At 34.9% G+C, this 19,756-nt stretch overlaps 1 protein-coding gene across 2 annotated transcripts in view; it reads left to right on the plus strand.

Annotated features, from left to right (window-relative positions):
- LOC140795129 (kinesin-like protein KIN-7E, chloroplastic) overlaps window positions 1-19,756 on the plus strand; it is a 25,350-nt gene continuing 5,594 nt past the window's right edge. Inside the window, exons 1-16 of one of the 2 annotated variants that reach the window (XM_073147529.1) lie at window positions 1-555; window positions 630-727; window positions 3,101-3,190; window positions 4,741-4,793; window positions 6,644-6,709; window positions 6,795-6,848; window positions 7,955-8,014; window positions 9,575-9,653; window positions 10,602-10,669; window positions 13,888-13,950; window positions 14,084-14,188; window positions 15,787-15,891; window positions 16,111-16,218; window positions 16,305-16,451; window positions 17,273-17,455; window positions 17,755-17,922. In XM_073147529.1, coding sequence (XP_073003630.1) covers window positions 206-555; window positions 630-727; window positions 3,101-3,190; window positions 4,741-4,793; window positions 6,644-6,709; window positions 6,795-6,848; window positions 7,955-8,014; window positions 9,575-9,653; window positions 10,602-10,669; window positions 13,888-13,950; window positions 14,084-14,188; window positions 15,787-15,891; window positions 16,111-16,218; window positions 16,305-16,451; window positions 17,273-17,455; window positions 17,755-17,922 — 1,797 coding nt within the window. In that variant the 5' untranslated portion in view covers window positions 1-205. The remainder of the gene's footprint in view (window positions 556-629; window positions 728-3,100; window positions 3,191-4,740; window positions 4,794-6,643; window positions 6,710-6,794; window positions 6,849-7,954; window positions 8,015-9,574; window positions 9,654-10,601; window positions 10,670-13,887; window positions 13,951-14,083; window positions 14,189-15,786; window positions 15,892-16,110; window positions 16,219-16,304; window positions 16,452-17,272; window positions 17,456-17,754; window positions 17,923-19,756) is intronic. The other variant, XM_073147530.1, reaches the window with a different exon arrangement.

Below are 19,756 nucleotides of genomic sequence, written 5' to 3' on the forward strand. Positions count from 1 at the left end.
AATTCCATCTTTTGGACGCGAAGGCGGCAGAGAGAGAGAGAGAGAGAGAGAGAGAGAGAGAGAGAGAGAGAGATTTTGAGTTGCGATCGGCATTTGCGACTTCTATATTCTTTCTCCTCTTCCGTCCTAAACCCCTAGAAGAGGAGAAAATAGAGAGAGAGAGAGAGAGCACTTCTTTCTCCTCTTCTTGGATTCTAGCAAATAAATGTCTTCGAAGTCCACGCGATCGAGCATCTCTCCTTTCCGATCGCGGCGAGCTCCGACTCCTCCGTCCTCCTCCTCCAGGTCCGGAGCTCGACCGACGACCCCCTCCTCATCCGGCGGCCGGCCGACGACTCCATCTTCGTTGGTCGCCGGCCGGCCGACGACTCCATCTTCGTTGGTCGCCGGCCGGCCGACGACCCCCTTGTCTTCGTCGTCGTCGACTTCGGCAGCTCGCCTGGCGAAGGTTTCGCCCGTGGCGACCTCTAATGTAAGTCCTCCTTCGTCTCTGCTTCCTGATCCGGCTAAGTCGAAGGAGAATGTCACGGTCACGGTTCGATTCCGGCCTCTAAGGTACGCTTACTTCTCTTCTCCGTAATGTAGTAGTTTTCCGTGCTCTAGATGTGATAAGAAATGGTTTGTGTTAGTGCGAGGGAGATTAATAAGGGGGACGAGGTGGCCTGGTACGCTGATGGGGATAATACTGTTCGGAATGAGTACAATCAGAACATTGCATACGGTTTCGGTTAGTGCTCTTATATTTTGTTCCAAATTATTTATTATCTCTTGGGAATGACCATTGGTTTGTGCGGATGGACTGAACTGGTAGTAGCTAAGTTCTTATTTGTCATCATTGAATAGCATTGCTACCGTCCCCCTTGAATTCACCCAAACAGAAAACTGCAGGGCACACGCCAAAATTTGGTGGAATTAGGTAGCACCTTTTGGGATTCGGTGTAGACAGACCCCATCTGGGTTGATTGGGGTGCACTGTGAGATGTGTGCCACCATATTTGCCATAATTGTGCCTACTGCCGCTCTATTCCTGTGGGGCCCCTGTTTTTGATTTTGAACGTGACATGTGCATGTGGTTAATATGCTGATGCTCATTCAATGGTATGCCCTAACCTGCCTGCACTAGGGGTGTAAACGAGCTGAGGCTCGGCTTGAAATTAATTTTGAGCTCTTTAAAGATGTTTATGCTTGGCTCAGCTCAACTCAAGTTGAGTCAGACCCCAGCCCAAGCCGACCCCAGCTTGATTAGAGGAGGAGGTGGAGGAGACGGCGGGGTGACGGCTTGCCAAAGGAGGAGGAGGATGAGGAGGAGGAGGTCGATTGATAGGAGAAGGCGGTGATAGCTTGTCGATGGAGGATAATGAGACTGGATGATGAGGTGAAGGAGGATAATGAGGCTGGATGAGGAGATGAAGGAGGAGGAGAAGACGGCGTGGCGGCGGCTTGTCGATAGAGGACGAGGAGGCCGGATGAGGAGGTGAAGGAAGAGGAGGAAGATGAGGAGGCTGATGCCGGGGCCGACGACGATGGAGGAGGCCATCGGAAGAGGCCAGATGAGCTGGTCGATGGAGGAGGAAGAGGAAATGAGGAGATTGGTTGTAAGGTTTATTGGGAGTTTTTTTATTAGATTTAGGGTTAGGGTTAGATAGAGATACGATAATAATAGTCATTGGATTAAAGGTTTAATAGTTATACATATATTTATATGATATATATTTATATGATATATATTTATATGATATATATTAATATATATAATATTAATAAATATTATAATTAAGCCGAGCCCACCGAGCTCAAGCCGCTCGTTTATTGACACCCCTAACCTGCACGGATTGGGATGTGCTGAATCAGCTCCCACTTTTTATATTTGTAGTTTCCATACTTACCAATGGTCCCCATAGTTTTAGTTTCAGAAGAGAGGAGAAATAGCGTGCTAGATGATGCTGGATCACGGGGTGCTGCTACTAGGGGTGGATAGGGTGGTAATTTACTCCTTTTGGCACTTTGTAGTGCATTGAGTGAACTGGTTGATGAAACTGTAGTTACCATACTTAGCACATTTTACTATTTTATTTCCTATCATAAAGGTGCTGCTAAATGGAAGGGAGGAAATGGCCTGGCCAGTACTTAACCAGACCAGGCAACTCCCATTCTCAACCCATGAACAATATGAGTTCGAAGCTTCCTTATTTAATATAATATAAAAATATAAATTATATATAAATGTTAACAAGTTATATTCAATGCTATTACCAATAGATGCACTAAAACATGTATCAACTCTTGGATTCTTATATATATGTATATATATATATATATATATATATATATATATATGCTAAAAATAGAACTCTTGGTAACAATATGTACTTGCATGAAAAATGCACTAAATTTTTAATGGCTATTTTACTTAGATGTACAGGGTTTATAGGTATAAGTTGATTCAGTGAGGTTCCTGTAATGATAAATATTTTTTTGATTGATTTGAGTGGCTAATTATGAATTTCTTGACTTAAATTTTTTTTTAATTTTTTTGGCTCAAATGGTTTAATCTTATGGGATAGGGTTTAAGACCTGCTACTTCTACATGACAGTTTATTGGTTTTTGGACGTCATTGTACATTTTGCATTGATAACATAAGTACTGTGGTAGAAGTTGCATAAATTACTATTCCTTGGCTAAGTAAGTCTTCTCTTTTACATTTTTGTTATGTTTGTGTTATTGTATACATGTACATATCATAATTATGCTATAATATTCCTTAGTTATAACATAAGGCCAAATTTTACAACATTGTTTTTATGCTTGCTTTATGATGGATTGATGGGATATGGAAACTTCTACAGGAATAACAAATTTGTCATAATCCTATTGATCCTTCTGTAAACATAATCAAGGCTTGATTATGTGACTTTTGCAAACCATTTGAAGACTTTTGTATCCCTACTACAACAATATATCCAAGTTTTTGTCTTTCTACAAGATATCCTAATGTACTGTACTTTTCTGTTGTCAAATCTTTAAAGTGATTGACAAACTTGGTCTTTATCTACTGAAATATCTGACATGTACAAAGATATATATTCTTCACTTCTGCAGACAAAGTGTTTGGGCCTGCTACTACAACTCGTCATGTCTATGATATTGCTGCTCAGCATGTTGTAGGTGGTGCTATGGAAGGAATTAACGGTATGCTACTTTTCTATTCCAAACAGTTTTGTCTCCGTGAATATTCATATTCTATTTGCCTTTATAAGTTAGAACCCAGTAAAGATTGTGTAGCTTGTGTCGTATATATTCCACCAAATGGAAGTATGAAGTTTTATGTAAACCAATAATGTCAGTTAACTCAGTGGAGAACAATTGATCGAAAAGATGCTCAATATTCATATAGACATCTGATTGAGTCAAATCAACCAAAATTGCAATCCTTTTCAGAAACATGGAAGTACAATAAGTAAATTACTTATGATCCACTCAAAATCCAATTATTAAACTCTTTAAGTTGATTTTAATACACTTAAGATCTGAGTGTAAATCTGAAATTAAGGCTATTCTCCACAAGAGGCAAGGAACTTCTATTTGTATGTCACTGAATTAATTGTCTTTTTTTCTCCCTAAGAGTTCCATTTTGTGTTTGATGACTTGATCTAGGTTGATATTTAAACCTAAACCCTATTTATTGATAATCTCATAATAGACCAAAGATGAACAAGGTAGTGCTTCCAGCATCAGAATGCCACTCAATTCTTGATTGTTATCTCCTTTGGTTCTTGGTTTATCTGCACCATAAAGATGAATCAACTCCATGATAGTTTGTCTTTGTCTTTCTTTTGGATTCTTTTCTTGTTTAGAGGAACTATTTGAGGTTTGCTCCTTGGTTGCTTGAGGCAGAACTATAGGCAGTTGGTAGATTACTCATATCTGTCAACTGTCCTTACATTTTTCAGGGTCGAATTCTGCAGTCTTATGATTTGGGCAACTTCTTTGGAGTAAAATTGAAAGGAGTAGAATGAATTGTCGGTGAAATGATTTGACACAATTATGTTTTTCTGGTCTAAGAAACTTGCAAATACTTTTTAGAGTCTTTTCAATTTACGTTTGTTCATCCTCATGCATTTGGACAAATAACTTGGACAACGAAGATGATAATGCTGGCTCTTTTTTCATCCAGGGGCACATAACTTTGTCTCTTTTTTCAATCAAATAGTTGGGTTGCGTTCCATTTTGTTTTTTTTTCATCTAAATGGCGCTGGTCCTTCAACATTCCTTTCCATATTGGATTGTAATGAACTAACGACCATACTGCCCTGTTTATCTTCATGATTCTGCATTTGGACTTCTAAGCATTTTGTCATCGTCGCTTCTGTCTTATAGTGGATAATGTGCAAGAGACAAATGGGCATTAGTTGATCATGTTTTCTATTTTATTGCAGGATAGGTATTTATATTTGCACTCATTTAGAAAAAGATATACATGTATACATATATGGAGAAGTGAAAACTAAGAAATATACAAATCCTACTTGTATAGTTTAGGAGGCTTTGTACTTTATTTTTCAGTATTCTGAAAACTATTTTGTCCTTGTTTCGTGTTTACCCATTGAGATACTATAAGATCAAGTACCATGATTAACATATTCATGTTTGCTACAGTATCCTATTTGTTCTTCAAAACACATGTTTCATTTACCAAAGGATACTTGTGTTGCATTGCCTGACACTCTATTGTCTTGCAGGCACGGTTTTTGCCTATGGTGTTACTAGTAGTGGAAAAACACATACCATGCATGTAAGTCTTTTTAATCTTGACAATCTGTTCTGTACTCTCACTATGTCAGATAAAATTACTAAGATCGGCTGTCTTATTTGATCAGCAGGATGATGTATGGTTAATGTAGCCTTAAATTAGTGATTGCTTTTGAATTTTAAGGAACAATATTGGTACTCTAAAATAGAAATCATATGCACCTAAAGTTAAGCAAGATAAAAGGGTGTCATGATGCACGAGGATCCTGCCTACTTAGGGTCTTGGCAGGGAAATGTACACCACCTTACCTTTATGTTTGAAGATGTTGTTTCTAAGACTTGAACCCATAACTGTTAGATGCAAAGGGCAAGTCATACCTTCACACAGGTGGTGTTCCTTGAAAGTTAAGCTAGATTTGCTCTAATGATAGAACTCTTAGTTCTTACATGTCTATTGGTTTGCTAGAACTTTTGATATATGGATTAGATGATTCAACAAGGCTTGTGGTGAAGCATATTCAAAATTTATGACTAGAAATTAGAGGTATATGTATCAAATAACTTGGACTTGAATTTCACTACCCTATGTTCTTTTTCTTTGAAGGCCTTTTTTTTACCCTCGTATCCTTTTTATTCACTAATTATAAGATTTGAATTTATTCATTGAGTGAAGAAGCTATTTGAGCTCAACGATGGCCGTGCTATCATCGGCACAACACGCCTCGACACGCCCTGGTGTGCCAGTGACACGTATTTATAATAATTTTAATAAATTTTTAAAGATATTTAGATATGTTTTTAGGTTTTTGACATATTATTCTTTGGTATTTGGTTAAAATATATGTATTAAAACTTATATTATAGTGCTTTATCTTTAGATTATTTTTTGTAAATGACCTATTTTATTAAAGATAAAACAACAGTTATATATAAATATTATGCAACATCTAATATGATTAAATACATTCATTAAAACTAATATTAACGATTGAATACTTCCTAATATGATTGAATACTTCATAATATAATTGAATATATAAGAACATTCAACACATAATATTAATTGATAATAATTCAATAATTAAAACTAATGTCTAGTTAAACGTAGCATGACGAGAAGGATCAGAGATTTTATTTGCCGGCACAAGAATAATACGATAATATTGCACTAAATATTGTCGATTATCTTCATTTATCCACTAATAATATTGCTTGTTGTAAAGTTTCACATAGTTTTCATATAAATAGGAATTTTGTAATACTTTTATGATATGATATGAATATTGAATATGCACGGAAACTAAGTTGATTTGATGATGATTGATTAAAAAAAATATTTTTTTTTAAAAAAGGGCTCCACAACCATCTTTGTTTGAGCTTGTATGTTGCATATCTATGCATAATATAGAAGCTACTTAATCTTTTTAATTGGGAAAAATGTGTTAGTCTCTATTTCAATTAGCGAATAATCAAATGAACTCCTATTTTCCTTAGGTTTGGATTTTGTTTTATTATGAAGTTGCCAATTTCTAGAGTTTGATGAAAAAAAATCATTTGTCCTTCTTAGGAATCCTATTTGTTTTATAAGTTTATATAGAAGCTTGAGTCATATTTTTGCATTGATAATTTCTTTTAAACTGGAGGGAGTAACTTAATTGACTGTAAGGGTTGCCACTATAGATCCCAGTGCAGCTGCTCTGAAACCTCCAGAGATAGGGCTTCCATTCCTTAACCGGGCAGTTACAGGAGCCCCAGCCCACATGCACTAAATTTAATTAGTGCTTGTTTTGTTAGAATTGACTTTTAGCTTAATGGTTGTAATGCACTGTAGATTATTACTTCCTAAGTGTAAGTTATTGCGAATACTGTGATATTGTTGAACTTATGTTATAGGGTGAGCAAAAGTCTCCTGGAATCATTCCCTTGGCAGTGAAGGATGTCTTCAGCATTATTCAAGATGTAAAGGATTTATCTTGTTTTGCTAAAAATTTCTTTTCTAGTTGCTTTCATGAATAACATATTGTCATCTTCTTTGTCACTTCAGACACCTGGGCGAGAATTTCTTCTGCGTGTTTCATACCTTGAAATATATAATGAGGTACTATTCATTAGGATCCTATTGGAAGAGTTCTTGTTTAAAATTTAAGTAAGTTTGGCATATATGAAATGTATTCATTGTTAATCTTTTTCACTTAAGATGGTTTCGATAATTTTTGGTTCTGATCTTCTTGGAAGTTCAAATTATAGAGACCTTTCTTATTTGCTTTCAGTATGATTTAGTTGGTGCATTTGCTTGCTGTTTGCTCAAATGTTCTCCATATTGGTTACTTGAACAATCTTTACGTGTTTGTTCTTCATGAGATAGCAAGCCAAAAGTCAAAACCACTAGGAATGTTGGTCAGAATTGGAAAGGTGTAGAGAGATATCAGAGATTGTTAAGACTTAAGATCTATAAGATGATAGAATTTGAACTTCATATCTTAACATTAAAGTACGTTTTTCTCATTGTGAATAATTGATGACCTTAGTTAGATGTAGGATAATTGTCCTTACTGCATTATACTTTATTAGCAAATTAGTATAGATTTCAGTGAGTGCGGCAACGAGCAAGGACTTCTGGATGAAGATTGCATAGTCCTTGGTTTGCTCCTTGAGTTTTTCTAGGATGCTATCAAGGATAGCACCACCAAGCTTCTTATCCTGGTGTTTGCTTGCTGGTATATCAGACCACGACTTCTTGAGAGGAGGCTGGGAAGGAGAAGAAACGTGGTGGATGTTTTTGGGTCAGAGGATTTTGAAGCGGCAACTTGGCGAAGGGCATCCTCCCTTCTAGCCAGAGTTGGGGGAGTGTGTCCCTAGTGCAGGGAAAGTAAGCAACAAGACGTGGCTTAATGATGCTTCCATATCAACTGCAGCTCTTTACAATTAGATAAAGATATATGCCATGGCTTTTGTGATGAATTGTTTGAATTTGCAATTGATAAAGTTCACCTTGTGAATACTTTTTATAATTATAAACTCTATATCTGATCATGTGTATTCATCTTCAGTCAAATCTTTTAGTTTACTTGGAAGTTTGAAATATATATATATATATATATATATATATATATATATATATATATCATTATTGTGGATTATTTGAACTCCAATTTTCTTTTAAGATATATCTTAAGGTTTATCCTTTTCATTGTCCCCTTTCAGGTTATCAATGATTTACTGGACCCAACTGGACAGAACCTAAGAATTAGAGAAGATTCACAGGTATCTGGTTTTATCTGATGTTGTATATCATATATGTCACTATTAGTTTTCATTCCTCAGAGTATGTTTATCTGTCCAGTGCCTGAAAGAGTGAAAATTCAGATACGATACTGAAATATCAAACCATGTTTTGCAGTAGTGCAGTCTCCAAGTACAAGTTATATTTTTGTTCAAAATTAATGCATGTTTAGGAAGAAATAGTTATATTTGATGTTGAAAAGGTGTAGTGGAAGGTGTACATTCTTTTAGTTGAAAAATTGACCACAGATATGGATGAGTCATATGACATGATGTCATCACAGGTAGATAGCCTTCAAATGATAGAAACCTTCAATCTCTAATAGGAAGCTGATTTTTGTTTCATTAGAAATTTTATAATAAATTAAAGTATTTTTATGATGGGCTATAACCGTAAGTGTAGGATCATTTAGATCCACAGCTTATTGAATCATCATGCCAACAATGTGCAAAAGAGCAACAGAGTTACAATGATAATTTTATTTTTTTAGCTTAATTAAATAACATTTGTCAAGCTATCCATCTTAATTAGCATCATTATTGGTGACAACCGGTAAATATTAGGTATATAAATATTTCAAAAAATTATGGGTGATTCGCATAGAAAACATAGTGCATTATCTTTTTTGTGGGTTAGGCCTAATTTGGTTTTCCCTTGCATATTAGGCTTTTTTTCTATTTTTTCTTTCAACTTTACCCTCATCTTGTAGTGAAGAGAGAAAAGTCTGTTGTGCATTTAATACAATTTGTTTTTTTTAAATACTATTATGTCATTTTTGCCTCTGGAGGGCGCGTACAGAACTTAAAACTACGAAATGAAAAATACAAGTCCAATAAATGCAAATTACATAATAAAATTATGAAATTTACAAAAATACAAGTGGTTAATAATTGTGAATTTTATAATAAACTATGAAACTCGTAAAAATATAATTATTCAATAAATATGAGTTATGTAAAAAAGTTGCGAAAGAGAAAATATAAGTGTTTAATAAGTGTGAAATTCATAATAAAACTGCAAAATAGAAAATGCAAGTGTTCAATAACTACAAAATATTTAATAAACTACGGAACACAATTTGTTTTTTATTCAAACTTGTTAGTTGCGGATGCTTTGACTGTCGAGCCCATCCATCATAGTAGAGGATAAACTTAGAAAGAAAATAGGAAACAATCTCACTCACAAGGGAAAACCAAAAATGGCCTAATTGATAAAGACAAACCAAATATGTTGTCGGTGCAAATCACCCAAAAATTATGAGTTACAGTGATAATTTCTGACAAATTGTTCATGGTCCTTTTGTCAATGTATAGATTTTTGGCTTCTATTTTGTGTCAGTGCAAAGAGTCATATCTTTTTCAAAATTTTTGAACAACCTTATCTTATCTTTTTAGTTACCAACTTATCACAGGTCCTTTTATGTTTTCATTGAATTCCAAATCTTTATATATGTTCTCCTATGTTTATCTAGTTGAATAGAAAGCAATCTATCTTTTTTAGATGATATTTATCTCATTTTTATTTTGTATATATATGTGAAGGGAACATATGTGGAGGGGATCAAAGAAGAGGTGGTTTTATCTCCTGCTCATGCTCTTTCTTTAATAGCATCTGGTGAAGGTACCTTTACCAATAGAAATTGATTTATTTTGTTTCTATAAATGTACAATAACTATAAGATAGGAGTCTTTGCTTATTTCACTGTTGACTTCTGTTTGGGCCTCTGGATTATTCATTGTTATTTGAGAATCTGGATTACTAGAATTTCATAAATTGTATGTGCATCTTACTATTTTTAAATACTTCTGTGGCTTGTACAGAATTAGGTCAATTGATTATGCAATAGATTCTCGGACTGTTTCCTTAATTGAATTGTGCTTAGATCTTAATTGATCAGGTACAGGGAATGAAGATTTCATTTAATGATAATTGGAACCAGTTACTTCCATTTATAGAAGCTCTAATTTTCATATATGTTGTGTTTGTAACTTAATTAATCAAAGTTCTGCAAATGATCGTATCCTTAAGATGGCTTGAATTCATATAGTCTGGAAATGGCTTCTAGGACATGATAGTGAATACAGTAGATGCAGAATTTGTGTGGTGTGTACATTTATTTCATCTGTATTACTAGTACTTCTGTTTCTTTTAGTACATAATTTTGTCTACCTGGTGATGGTCAAACTGGGTGTGTTCATAGTCTGTGTAGGAAAACACCCATCATAATATTTTTCAGCATACAGGAGAAGGTTTTAAGTACTGTTTGAGGACAATTTCTTAGGATATTCTTGAACCACTTCTTTTTTTTTGGTATGGTGCATGTTCTGTATCCGAAATTTATGATCATGTGATTTTAGGCCTGCACATAGAAATCTGCTTGTGAGCTGCTCTATAATATAATGAGATTCATGGTGTTCTCATTTAGCGGTTCGCAGTTAAATTCCTTTTTGTTAATTCTTTATTTTTTTAAATGATGTGTTTCAGTTTTATCAAAATTTATTCTTTGCTATTCTCATAATCTTTTGTAGTTTAATAGCTGCATTTGATCTGATGACACTGTGGTTGCAGAGCACAGACATGTGGGTTCTAATAATTTTAATCTACTGAGTAGTCGGAGCCACACAATTTTCACATTGGTTAGTATCTTTCACATGTGAATTTTAAATAATTTATTCAATTATCTTTCATGTCTTTATTAAAGTTGTAGTATTCTATTATTTGACTTTTTAGATGGGGAAATCTATTTTTATTTTTGTCTCCTCAATTTCATTTTCCCTGAAAGTTGCGTTTCCTTTTCTCCTGCGTAACAATTTTGAGAAACCCTTAAAAGTTCTTCTATTTAGGATCTAAAGCAGATTTGAAAGTTGACGAGTTATCTGCTAGTTATGTACTAGGTACTGGGCATCTCTTTCTCTTGTCTAGATTCGCATGGCTAGAAATTTGACACAAAACTATGCGGTTGACATAAGATTGATTCAAGTCATGAGAACATTGTCGCATTCTTTCAGGAGCATTGTCAACATTTATTTTACTCATTTAAATGTCTCTCTATTATTGGAAAAGGGCTGGATGGTGGTGGCTTCAAATTATCAAATTATACATGGGCTTCAGCGTCCATGCACATGGTTTATTGACCAGTATTAGTTGGATCTCTCAAGACTGTTTCAGTTTTACTTTTTATTGTATTATTTCATGCTAACATGTCAGCTTCAATAGGATCTTTTTTGTTGACCAACCATACAACCATACAAAATGGCTTAAATGCACAAAATCATGTTTAAGTCTAGAAAAATGTTTTCAGTTGTAGTTTTATGGCTATCAGTCTATATGATTTAAAACACCTCTCGTATGCTGATATTTTCATAAGAGTTACTGATATTTTCATAAAGTTACTACTTTCGTATAGCTTTGACTAAGATTCCGAAACTTGGTACTGAGATTGAGATTGGCGGCCTAGAAAAATAATACATATCCGTTGTATCTTCCGCCCTTGTTGGATTGGATTATTTTTTAACTATTAATATTATTTAAAAATAGAAATTTTTTTCTATATTTTTAGAAAGACAGTAAAATTTGAAAATAATAATTACCCACATTTGAAGCTTAAAATGATAATTACCCATATAGAAAAAATGAAACTAAAATAAGAAAAGTTTGCTCTAGCCTCCCTCTCTCTCTTCCTGTCTCTATCTCCTAGAACAACCGCTCTTTGTTATTGCAAAGAAAGGATTGCTAGAGAGAGAGAAGGAAAGAGGAGAGGCTAGAGAGAGAGGATTGAGAGAAGAAGCTAGAGGGGGAGTAGAGAGAAGGCTAGAGATAGAGAGTTGAGAGAAGAGGCTAAGAGAGTGAGAGAGCGAGGTCGTCAAAATTTTATATATAGAGAGAGAGAGTGAAAAAAAACTTGATGTCATCGGAGGTTTGGGGAGCTGGATCTTCGTTAGAGAAGTTTCATTGGACGTTGATGAGGCCATTTTGGCGTTAGATGGCTTGGGAGAGAGAAAGAGGGCAAAGCGAACATACATGAGAGAGAGCTCTCTCGCGCCGGGCTTGGGGACATCCTAATTGTTATCCCCTTCATTGAATATTGGGTTAGGATTGGCTGATCTGACCGATCCAACCTGATACGGCTTGGGTATGGGCTGAGCCGGCTAATACCTGACTAATTTTAGTCGCGCGACTGGAATCGAGCCATGGTCAGAATTGGCCTATCTGACTCAAGATCGGCCGAATTTTTTGATCGATGGCTTTGACTTGATTTTCTTTTTCCTTCACTATCAAAATTTATCAGGGTTTTGAAATTCTTCTTGATAAAAGAACTATATCTTCAGTTCAGTCAGATTTTTTATGTTTATGCTCTTCTGAGTGATTTTGGACCTTGTTTTTGCTTGTATTGGGCATCAATAGATATTCACCTCATCTACTGGAAACCTAAATTTCTTTAGGATAGAAAACACTTTGTAAACTAGATCAAAATGAAATATCATAGACATGTTGATGCATTGTTATCTAGCATGTCCTATCTATTATTTCAATATTAGAAAATAGGAAAGCTAAAGATTCGCATTATTACTAGAGGAGGCAATTTAGTTGCAAATCCTAAGTAATGCCGTGGTGTTGAGGTTTCTGCATATTGTATGCTTTGATAGTTTGATTAAGTCAGCTTCATTTTTGGAAGGGTTCTTTTCCTCAAAAAATGTATCATGTTTGTTTTAGAATTGCAGAAACTGATTTTCAACAAAGGAGCATGATGGATCAAGCATTGTGTAGGCTTCTTTTTTGGGGCTGTTCATGGTGGAAGAAGGAATTCTTCATAACCCTTTTTAGAAGAATTTCTGGGGTTAAACAACTTAGTTTCCTTAATAAGTAGAATAATTAATGTAAAGTTTCTTTACATGGCTACTCATTTTTCTCTTTAGTGTTTCCCTCAAGGAATGGCAGTTTGTATTTTATCCTAGATCTCCGTGATTTGTAGTGTTTGACCATTAGAAAATCATTCCTTGTAGCTTCCAACTTTGTAGGATTACTCCCCGTTGCTCAAGCCACAAGGAGTGTAATATACAATTTTAAGTGTCGATGCATTGTCGGCACGGGAATTAGCATCTGTATAAAACAGGCGGTGAAAGGGAGTGAGGAAGCAAGAGGAAAAGTTGGGTCTAATCAAACTCAAAATTGAAACCAATAACCCTTGTAACTTAAGATCAATAGAGTATGGGTGGTTTTGATTGAGCTAAAATCCCATCCTCTAGTGCCTCTCTCACCCTCATGCCAGTCTACCGCACCTCTCCCTCCAGTTCTTGCACTCCTTCCATTCCTGAAACCCTATTTTGTCACAAAGATTTTGTCGTACGACATTATTTCTTCCGCTTGACACATCTTCTGCCAGCCAGGGGGGCATGGGGGGGCAAAATGGCTATCAGACCTTTATCTCCACTATTAGGCGTCTGCTGGGAGGAATATAATATTAATATATCTAGTAAAACAAGAACAATAAAGTTTTGTTCTAAAAAGGGTGAAAAACTGAAAACCACAAAAATCTCTTGGTAAAAAGGGAGTAATTCGAAGTTCAGAGCATAAAAATCTTTATGATAAAAATGAAACTGATCTGAAAATTTGCAAGTCACATTGACTGATTTTTGTAATTCTTCCTAATTTTGATTTGGTAAAACATGCCATGCAAATTACTTCTCTTGATGTGTCTTATTTTACAATTTAGACCTTAATTCTTTGTGCTTTGTGGTTATTTGTGTATTACTATATTTCATCTATCTTAGTCTATTTCTTAAACCACTACCTGTGGGATAACTGCTAATGCTGAGGCCTGTACTGAGTAACTTTTAGAATCATCTAATTGCAGACTATTGAAAGCAGTTCTTCAGGTGAAAGTGAAGAGGGGGAAGATGTGAGATTGTCTCAATTGGTAATTCGTTTTCCGTTAGGAGGCTCATTCCTTTTAGTTCACGTTACATTCTGCTAACTGGTGCATATTTCTTTCTTTGAGGGCATCTGATTGTCCTAAATTTGGCTTTGACAACTTTTAATTTTTACCTTAGAACTTGATTGACTTAGCTGGGTCTGAAAGTTCCAAGACTGAAACAACTGGGTTGCGACGCAAAGAAGGTTCATATATAAACAAAAGTTTACTGACTCTTGGGACTGTAAGCCACCAATTCTCATTGATGATTCCTCTAGTTTCTTCTACATCTAATTTTGATTTTTATTAGTTTTACTTTATTTATATTCTTCTTTAAAATGTAAATTGTCATCAAGTTTGTGAAGCACGATTTGAAGTATCGTACATGCAGCAGTTTCACTTTCACACAGTATATTGTCTTGATGAGGTTTTGAGATTTTCCATGTGGCATGAGATTTGCCACTTGACTCGCATAGTCGGGGGTGGCAATCTTGCATTTAAATCCTTGGAATGAAGTTCCTTTTATGATAGTAGAGATCTGACTGCTTATTTCTACAAATTACCTGGAAAATCTCTTATTGAATCAATTTCCATATGAAATTAGTTTCATAAATTTCATTCTAGGATCGTGGAATTTTTTGTTCATTTCTTGCTATCTCCTTGTCTGTCGACTCCCAGCATATATACTTGCTTGATTTTTCTTCTTTTCTGCCTCTAAAGATTCTTAACAATTATGATGTGCTAATAGTTCGAAAAAGGACTATGATCTTTTTGAGTGATCAAATCTATCTGGTACTGCTATTTAAGGTAAGGATGCGACCTTTTAGAGGAAGAGAGAAAATCAGGTGGTCTGTAAAGAAAAGAGTACAAAATATTCTGGTTGAGATGGTACTCACGCGACATGTTGCATAATGCCTGCAAATTTGAATGACAATGTTTTCATTTACTTGAGAGTGGACTTTTGGAGGTGTTTCATGGGAGATTTTATTGAAAGATGGTTTACTTTGTGAGAAGTTTTCCGTTGAATGATGACGTTTTCCCACTGATTCCTCAGCAAGTGTGCTGAATCTTCAAAACTCTGGAGAAAGAAAAGAGTGCATTAATGAATATGTTCTAGCAACGCCTAAAACTGTAAGATATTTGCTTATTTGGAGGTTAATTTTGATATATTAGTATAATGAATGATAATTGTCTGCCTATTAGGATAACCCCGATACATAGGAGGTGCACAGGGGGGAACAAGTTTTCTGTATACAATATACTGTTAGGGGCTGATAATTTGGATAATAGGTTTCATAGCTTTACACATATTAATGGTGGGACTATTGATATAGACACTTTTAATATCATTTGCTTTTTTTATTTCCTTTATTTTTTCGTGATGTCCAAGATCATTATACTGCTTTATTTATATGCTCGACTGCTCATATATCCTGTACATAAAAGCAAATGCATGATGAAGCACTCGGCCCCTCCCTTTTGTTTTACTTCTCCTCCACAGTCTAGCTATTCTTACTTGAAGTGTCTAATATTAACAGCATTGAACTGTTGACTGTTGGTGAAAATGTGACAAGTTAATAAAAAATACTCTCTCCATTTATTGGGGATTCACAAAATGGTATGTGATAAGAGTAGTAAATGTTAGCTATCTGATGAAAGTGGGGCTAGCTAATGGAAGAAGTTGCTCAGCATTATTTCTGTGGTCATATGCTTTCAAATACTCACTAATCTGTCAATCTGTCTCATATTTTTTAAAATTTTCTTTTTTAACTTTGTTGTCAGGTTATGGAACAGCAAAAGTTTTGCTTCATTCAAATTTTTTTCTCAATTTTCTCCTTGCAGGTGATAGCTAAACTAACAGATGGCAAGGCTACACATGTTCCCTACAGAGATTCAAAACTCACTCGGTTACTGCAGTCCTCACTTAGTGGACATGGACGCATTTCTGTGAGTGCTTGACTGCTTTCATATACTATATTTCTTTATTATTATTATTATTATTATTATTATTATTATTATTATTATTATTATTATTATTATTTTTCATTTCTTAACCCATTTAATACAGAAACTCCAATGATTTTCTTTTTTTTCTTTTGTCAAACTAACCGGCATGTAATTTTTGTTTGCACTTTAATTGGTGCATGCTTACCTATATTGCGGCAGCTTATTTGCACAATTACACCTGCTTCCAGCAATAGCGAGGAGACACATAATACACTGAAATTTGCCCACAGGAGCAAGTATGTGGAGATTAAAGCTTCTCAAAACAAGGTGACAGAACTGTTTTCTTGGATGTTGGCTTTAATTGGTGCACATGCCTGAAGGAACTAATTAATATGCATATATACATTTTTCAGATAATGGATGAGAAGTCCCTAATAAAGAAGTATCAGAGGGAGATTTCCTGTTTGAAAGAAGAGCTGCAACAATTAAAACGTGGCATGATGGTGAATCCATATATGGTTGCTTCAAATCAAGAGGATCTTGTAAATTTAAAACTCAAGGTTTGTGTCTTACATTTAAAATCAGATGTACTAAACCAAGCATGCATTTCAACCTGAAACAAACTTTGATGCCTAACTGTTACTCTTTTAGTTCGCTGATCCATGGGTTGACATTAGTTGTCTGCAGGCAAACTTAAGTTTCATAAAGAAACTGCTGTTTTACTTGAATTTTGTTTAGATCGACTATATTTATAGTCAGAAAGTTCTCTTCTTGATGTTTATTTACAGATTACAGGAATATATTCTATCAGGATAATGTGATCCATGCTCTTCATATAGCATTATATATTCATAATGTTTGCTGCTCTTAGTTTAATCACTTGTGTTATACTGTTACATTTTAGTTTGTCGAAGCAGTTTCCAAGATTATAACTACTAGCATGCAAGCATATTTTCTCTTGGATGGGAACCAATTAACTGATAAATTGAAGTAAACTACTGCAAAGAAAATGCAATATACATGTTGAGAGGTCCTAAGGGCTAAGGGTCCCTTAGTTCGCATATGTTATTAGGTTGCTTTCTATTGAAAAGCAAAACATAATTCAGTTTCAGATTTGACCCTTCCCTGCTAGTTTATATGACCTATTTCACATCCTTTTCTTTCACATGGTTACAGACTTATGTTAATTTCAGAAGGATTATGTATACTTGGCCACATAACAGCTTGATTATCAAATATTTGATATTCCCCAACTCTTATTTTGGAAATGGTGATCTTTTATTCTTAAGGAAGATGAAATTTGTTTTATATGTTTTTTCACTTTGTGCTACTATCTTTTCTTTCCAAGTTTTTGAAATTTCTGGATCTCTAAAATTTGAAGCTGGAGGCTGGCCAAGTCAAGCTGCAGTCAAGACTGGAAGAGGAGGAAGAAGCAAAAGCAGCACTAATGGGTAGGATTCAGCGGTTAACTAAACTAATCTTGGTATCCACCAAGAACACTATATCATCAAGTGTTTCAGAAAAGCCTGGTCACCGAAGAAGACACTCTTTTGGGGAAGATGAGGTTATCCTTGTATTCTTTTACTATATTTCCTGATCTTGTTCTGATTATTTTTACTGTAAGACAATGGTGATCTTCTGAAGCATTCTGAATGCACAAGTGGATAGGAAACTGTTCAAGTTTGTTTATTTAAGCTGGCATGTATGTCAGTTTGTTTGTAGTTTCTATTTCTTGGACAAGAATTTGTTCAATTTGCATCTGAAAAATATCTACTCAATCTTTTTGTGTGACCAGTTGCAATATTTGGACTGTCTTTTCTAACTTTCAGTTTCTATTATAAGATTGCTTTCTTCTCATTGCAGCTTGTTTATTTGCCTGATCGGAAGCGTGACCTTATTGATGATGATGCCGGTAGTTTTGATTCAGACCTTTCAGCAGAAGGAAAACTTGCTTCTACAAATTTTGATGAGCCGATTAGGTTTGACAGAAGAAGTCGTAGGCGTGGAATGCTTGGGTGGTTCAAACTAAGGGTGAGTCTTTCGATAGCATTGTTCCTAGCTCGGCATGAATGTGCAGGCCTTTTCATCTTTCTGTCGTGTACTTGCCTACTTGTGTATTTGATGCTGTCAAAGCATTTGTTTTCTCCCTCACAAGGATGTTTCCATACCTATTTTAGCAATAATTTGGTATGAGATATAAACTTCCTGAAGATGGTGGCTGTTAACCATTATATAGAGTTTAGATTTAAAACATTTTCATACTCTTATTACGGAGTATTGACAATAACAAACTACCTGCCCTAGCCAGTCATGAAGTCGGATATGGAGCTTGGTCACTCACGGGGATTAGTCATCTCTGTTTAGCCACAATACTCCAGGTTCAGATAAAAGAATGTAATTGATTGCCTATCTTATGAATGAATTCCCAGACTAGATTAGATGGCTATGATGCCTATTGATTCCATTCCCCAGCATTTCTAAGTTGTCTTTACTTTTTTGAAGTTGTTGGCAATCAGAAGATGGAAATAGAAGTTTTCATATCTGAAATTTGCATATATAAAACTATAAAAGTACTTGATCTCAAAAGCATGTTTTCAGAAATAAGAACTGAACCAGTTCATGACTTATGAAATTGTAAAGAGGTGAGTCTGTGGCACACCTCTGTTGATTGAAAAAAAAAGAAAAAGAAATTGTAGTGGAAAGTTTTCTATTGAAATTGGAGATTATTTATTTATGTGTTTGTCTCATTGCTTTGCCAATATTTTTCTTTTAAGTACATGTATACTGCTCTAGATGAAATAGTGTAGATCAAGGAGACATTTGTTAAATGCTTGTGATACTTGTTCATCTTATGAAGATGACCAATTGGGGGAAGACACTTCACATGGAATCAAGTAGAAAGTGATTCTTCACATATGACAACTGTTCTATATGTAAAGAAAGAAATTTCATAAATAACCAGAATTTACCTATATCTTGAATGTTGAAGGCATTTTGTTGTAAAACTACATCCTTAGAACTGAATTACAATGTAATCATTTCACCCTTTTTTATCATTATATTTTATTTGGAGAACTTCTTGATGGCCATCAATGAACAATTGTGAAGTTGATTTTTGTTCTCTATGCCCGAGCCCTACCCTACAACTATAGGCTCTTCAATGTTGTTTTGACTTCTCATAGTTTCAGACTCATGATGCATCATCACTTAGAGAAGTAAGCATTATAGTATGATTTGATTCACTTGCTATTTTGATAGAATTTCCATCCAAACTTGTATCGTTTTCTGTCCTATATCATGCTTGAGGAAAATAACTGTATGGAGCCAGAATGTGTATTGGGTCATTATATATATATATATATATATATATACATATACATATACAATAGATGTGAGGATTTGTTGGAGGATTGTCAAACAAGTCAAATGATGGATTAGTTCATCAAATATGAAAGGTGGTACAACATGGGTGATATTATGTCATACCTGAAAAATAACATACTCTCTGGTTAATGTAGTCTCTGTGGAGTATATATACCAAGAAGACTAGGGTGAAAGCAGAGCTGAGTGACAGCTGAGTAGCTGACCAGCTGATGATTTCCTGAGTAGAACGTTTGATCTTTAATCTGCATTGAAGGCATATAGAAATTGTGGAGGTGACGAAGTAATACATGTTATCATATTGGGACTTTCCCATCTGATGTGTTACTTATTTCTCTTCTCCAACTAGTCTCAGTTAGGTAGTTGCTAGAAATTATATGCAGTATCCCTTGGGTAAAACCGTAAAAGACGTACTGTACCTTTTTATGTATATCTATGTACTACTCACAGGTAGTTACTATGTGGGTGAACATGAAAGGGATCA

Source organism: Typha latifolia, chromosome 9 (genome assembly GCF_019914945.1).
Source record: "Typha latifolia isolate L0001 chromosome 9, TyphaL0001v2, whole genome shotgun sequence".
NCBI lineage: Eukaryota > Viridiplantae > Streptophyta > Magnoliopsida > Poales > Typhaceae > Typha > Typha latifolia.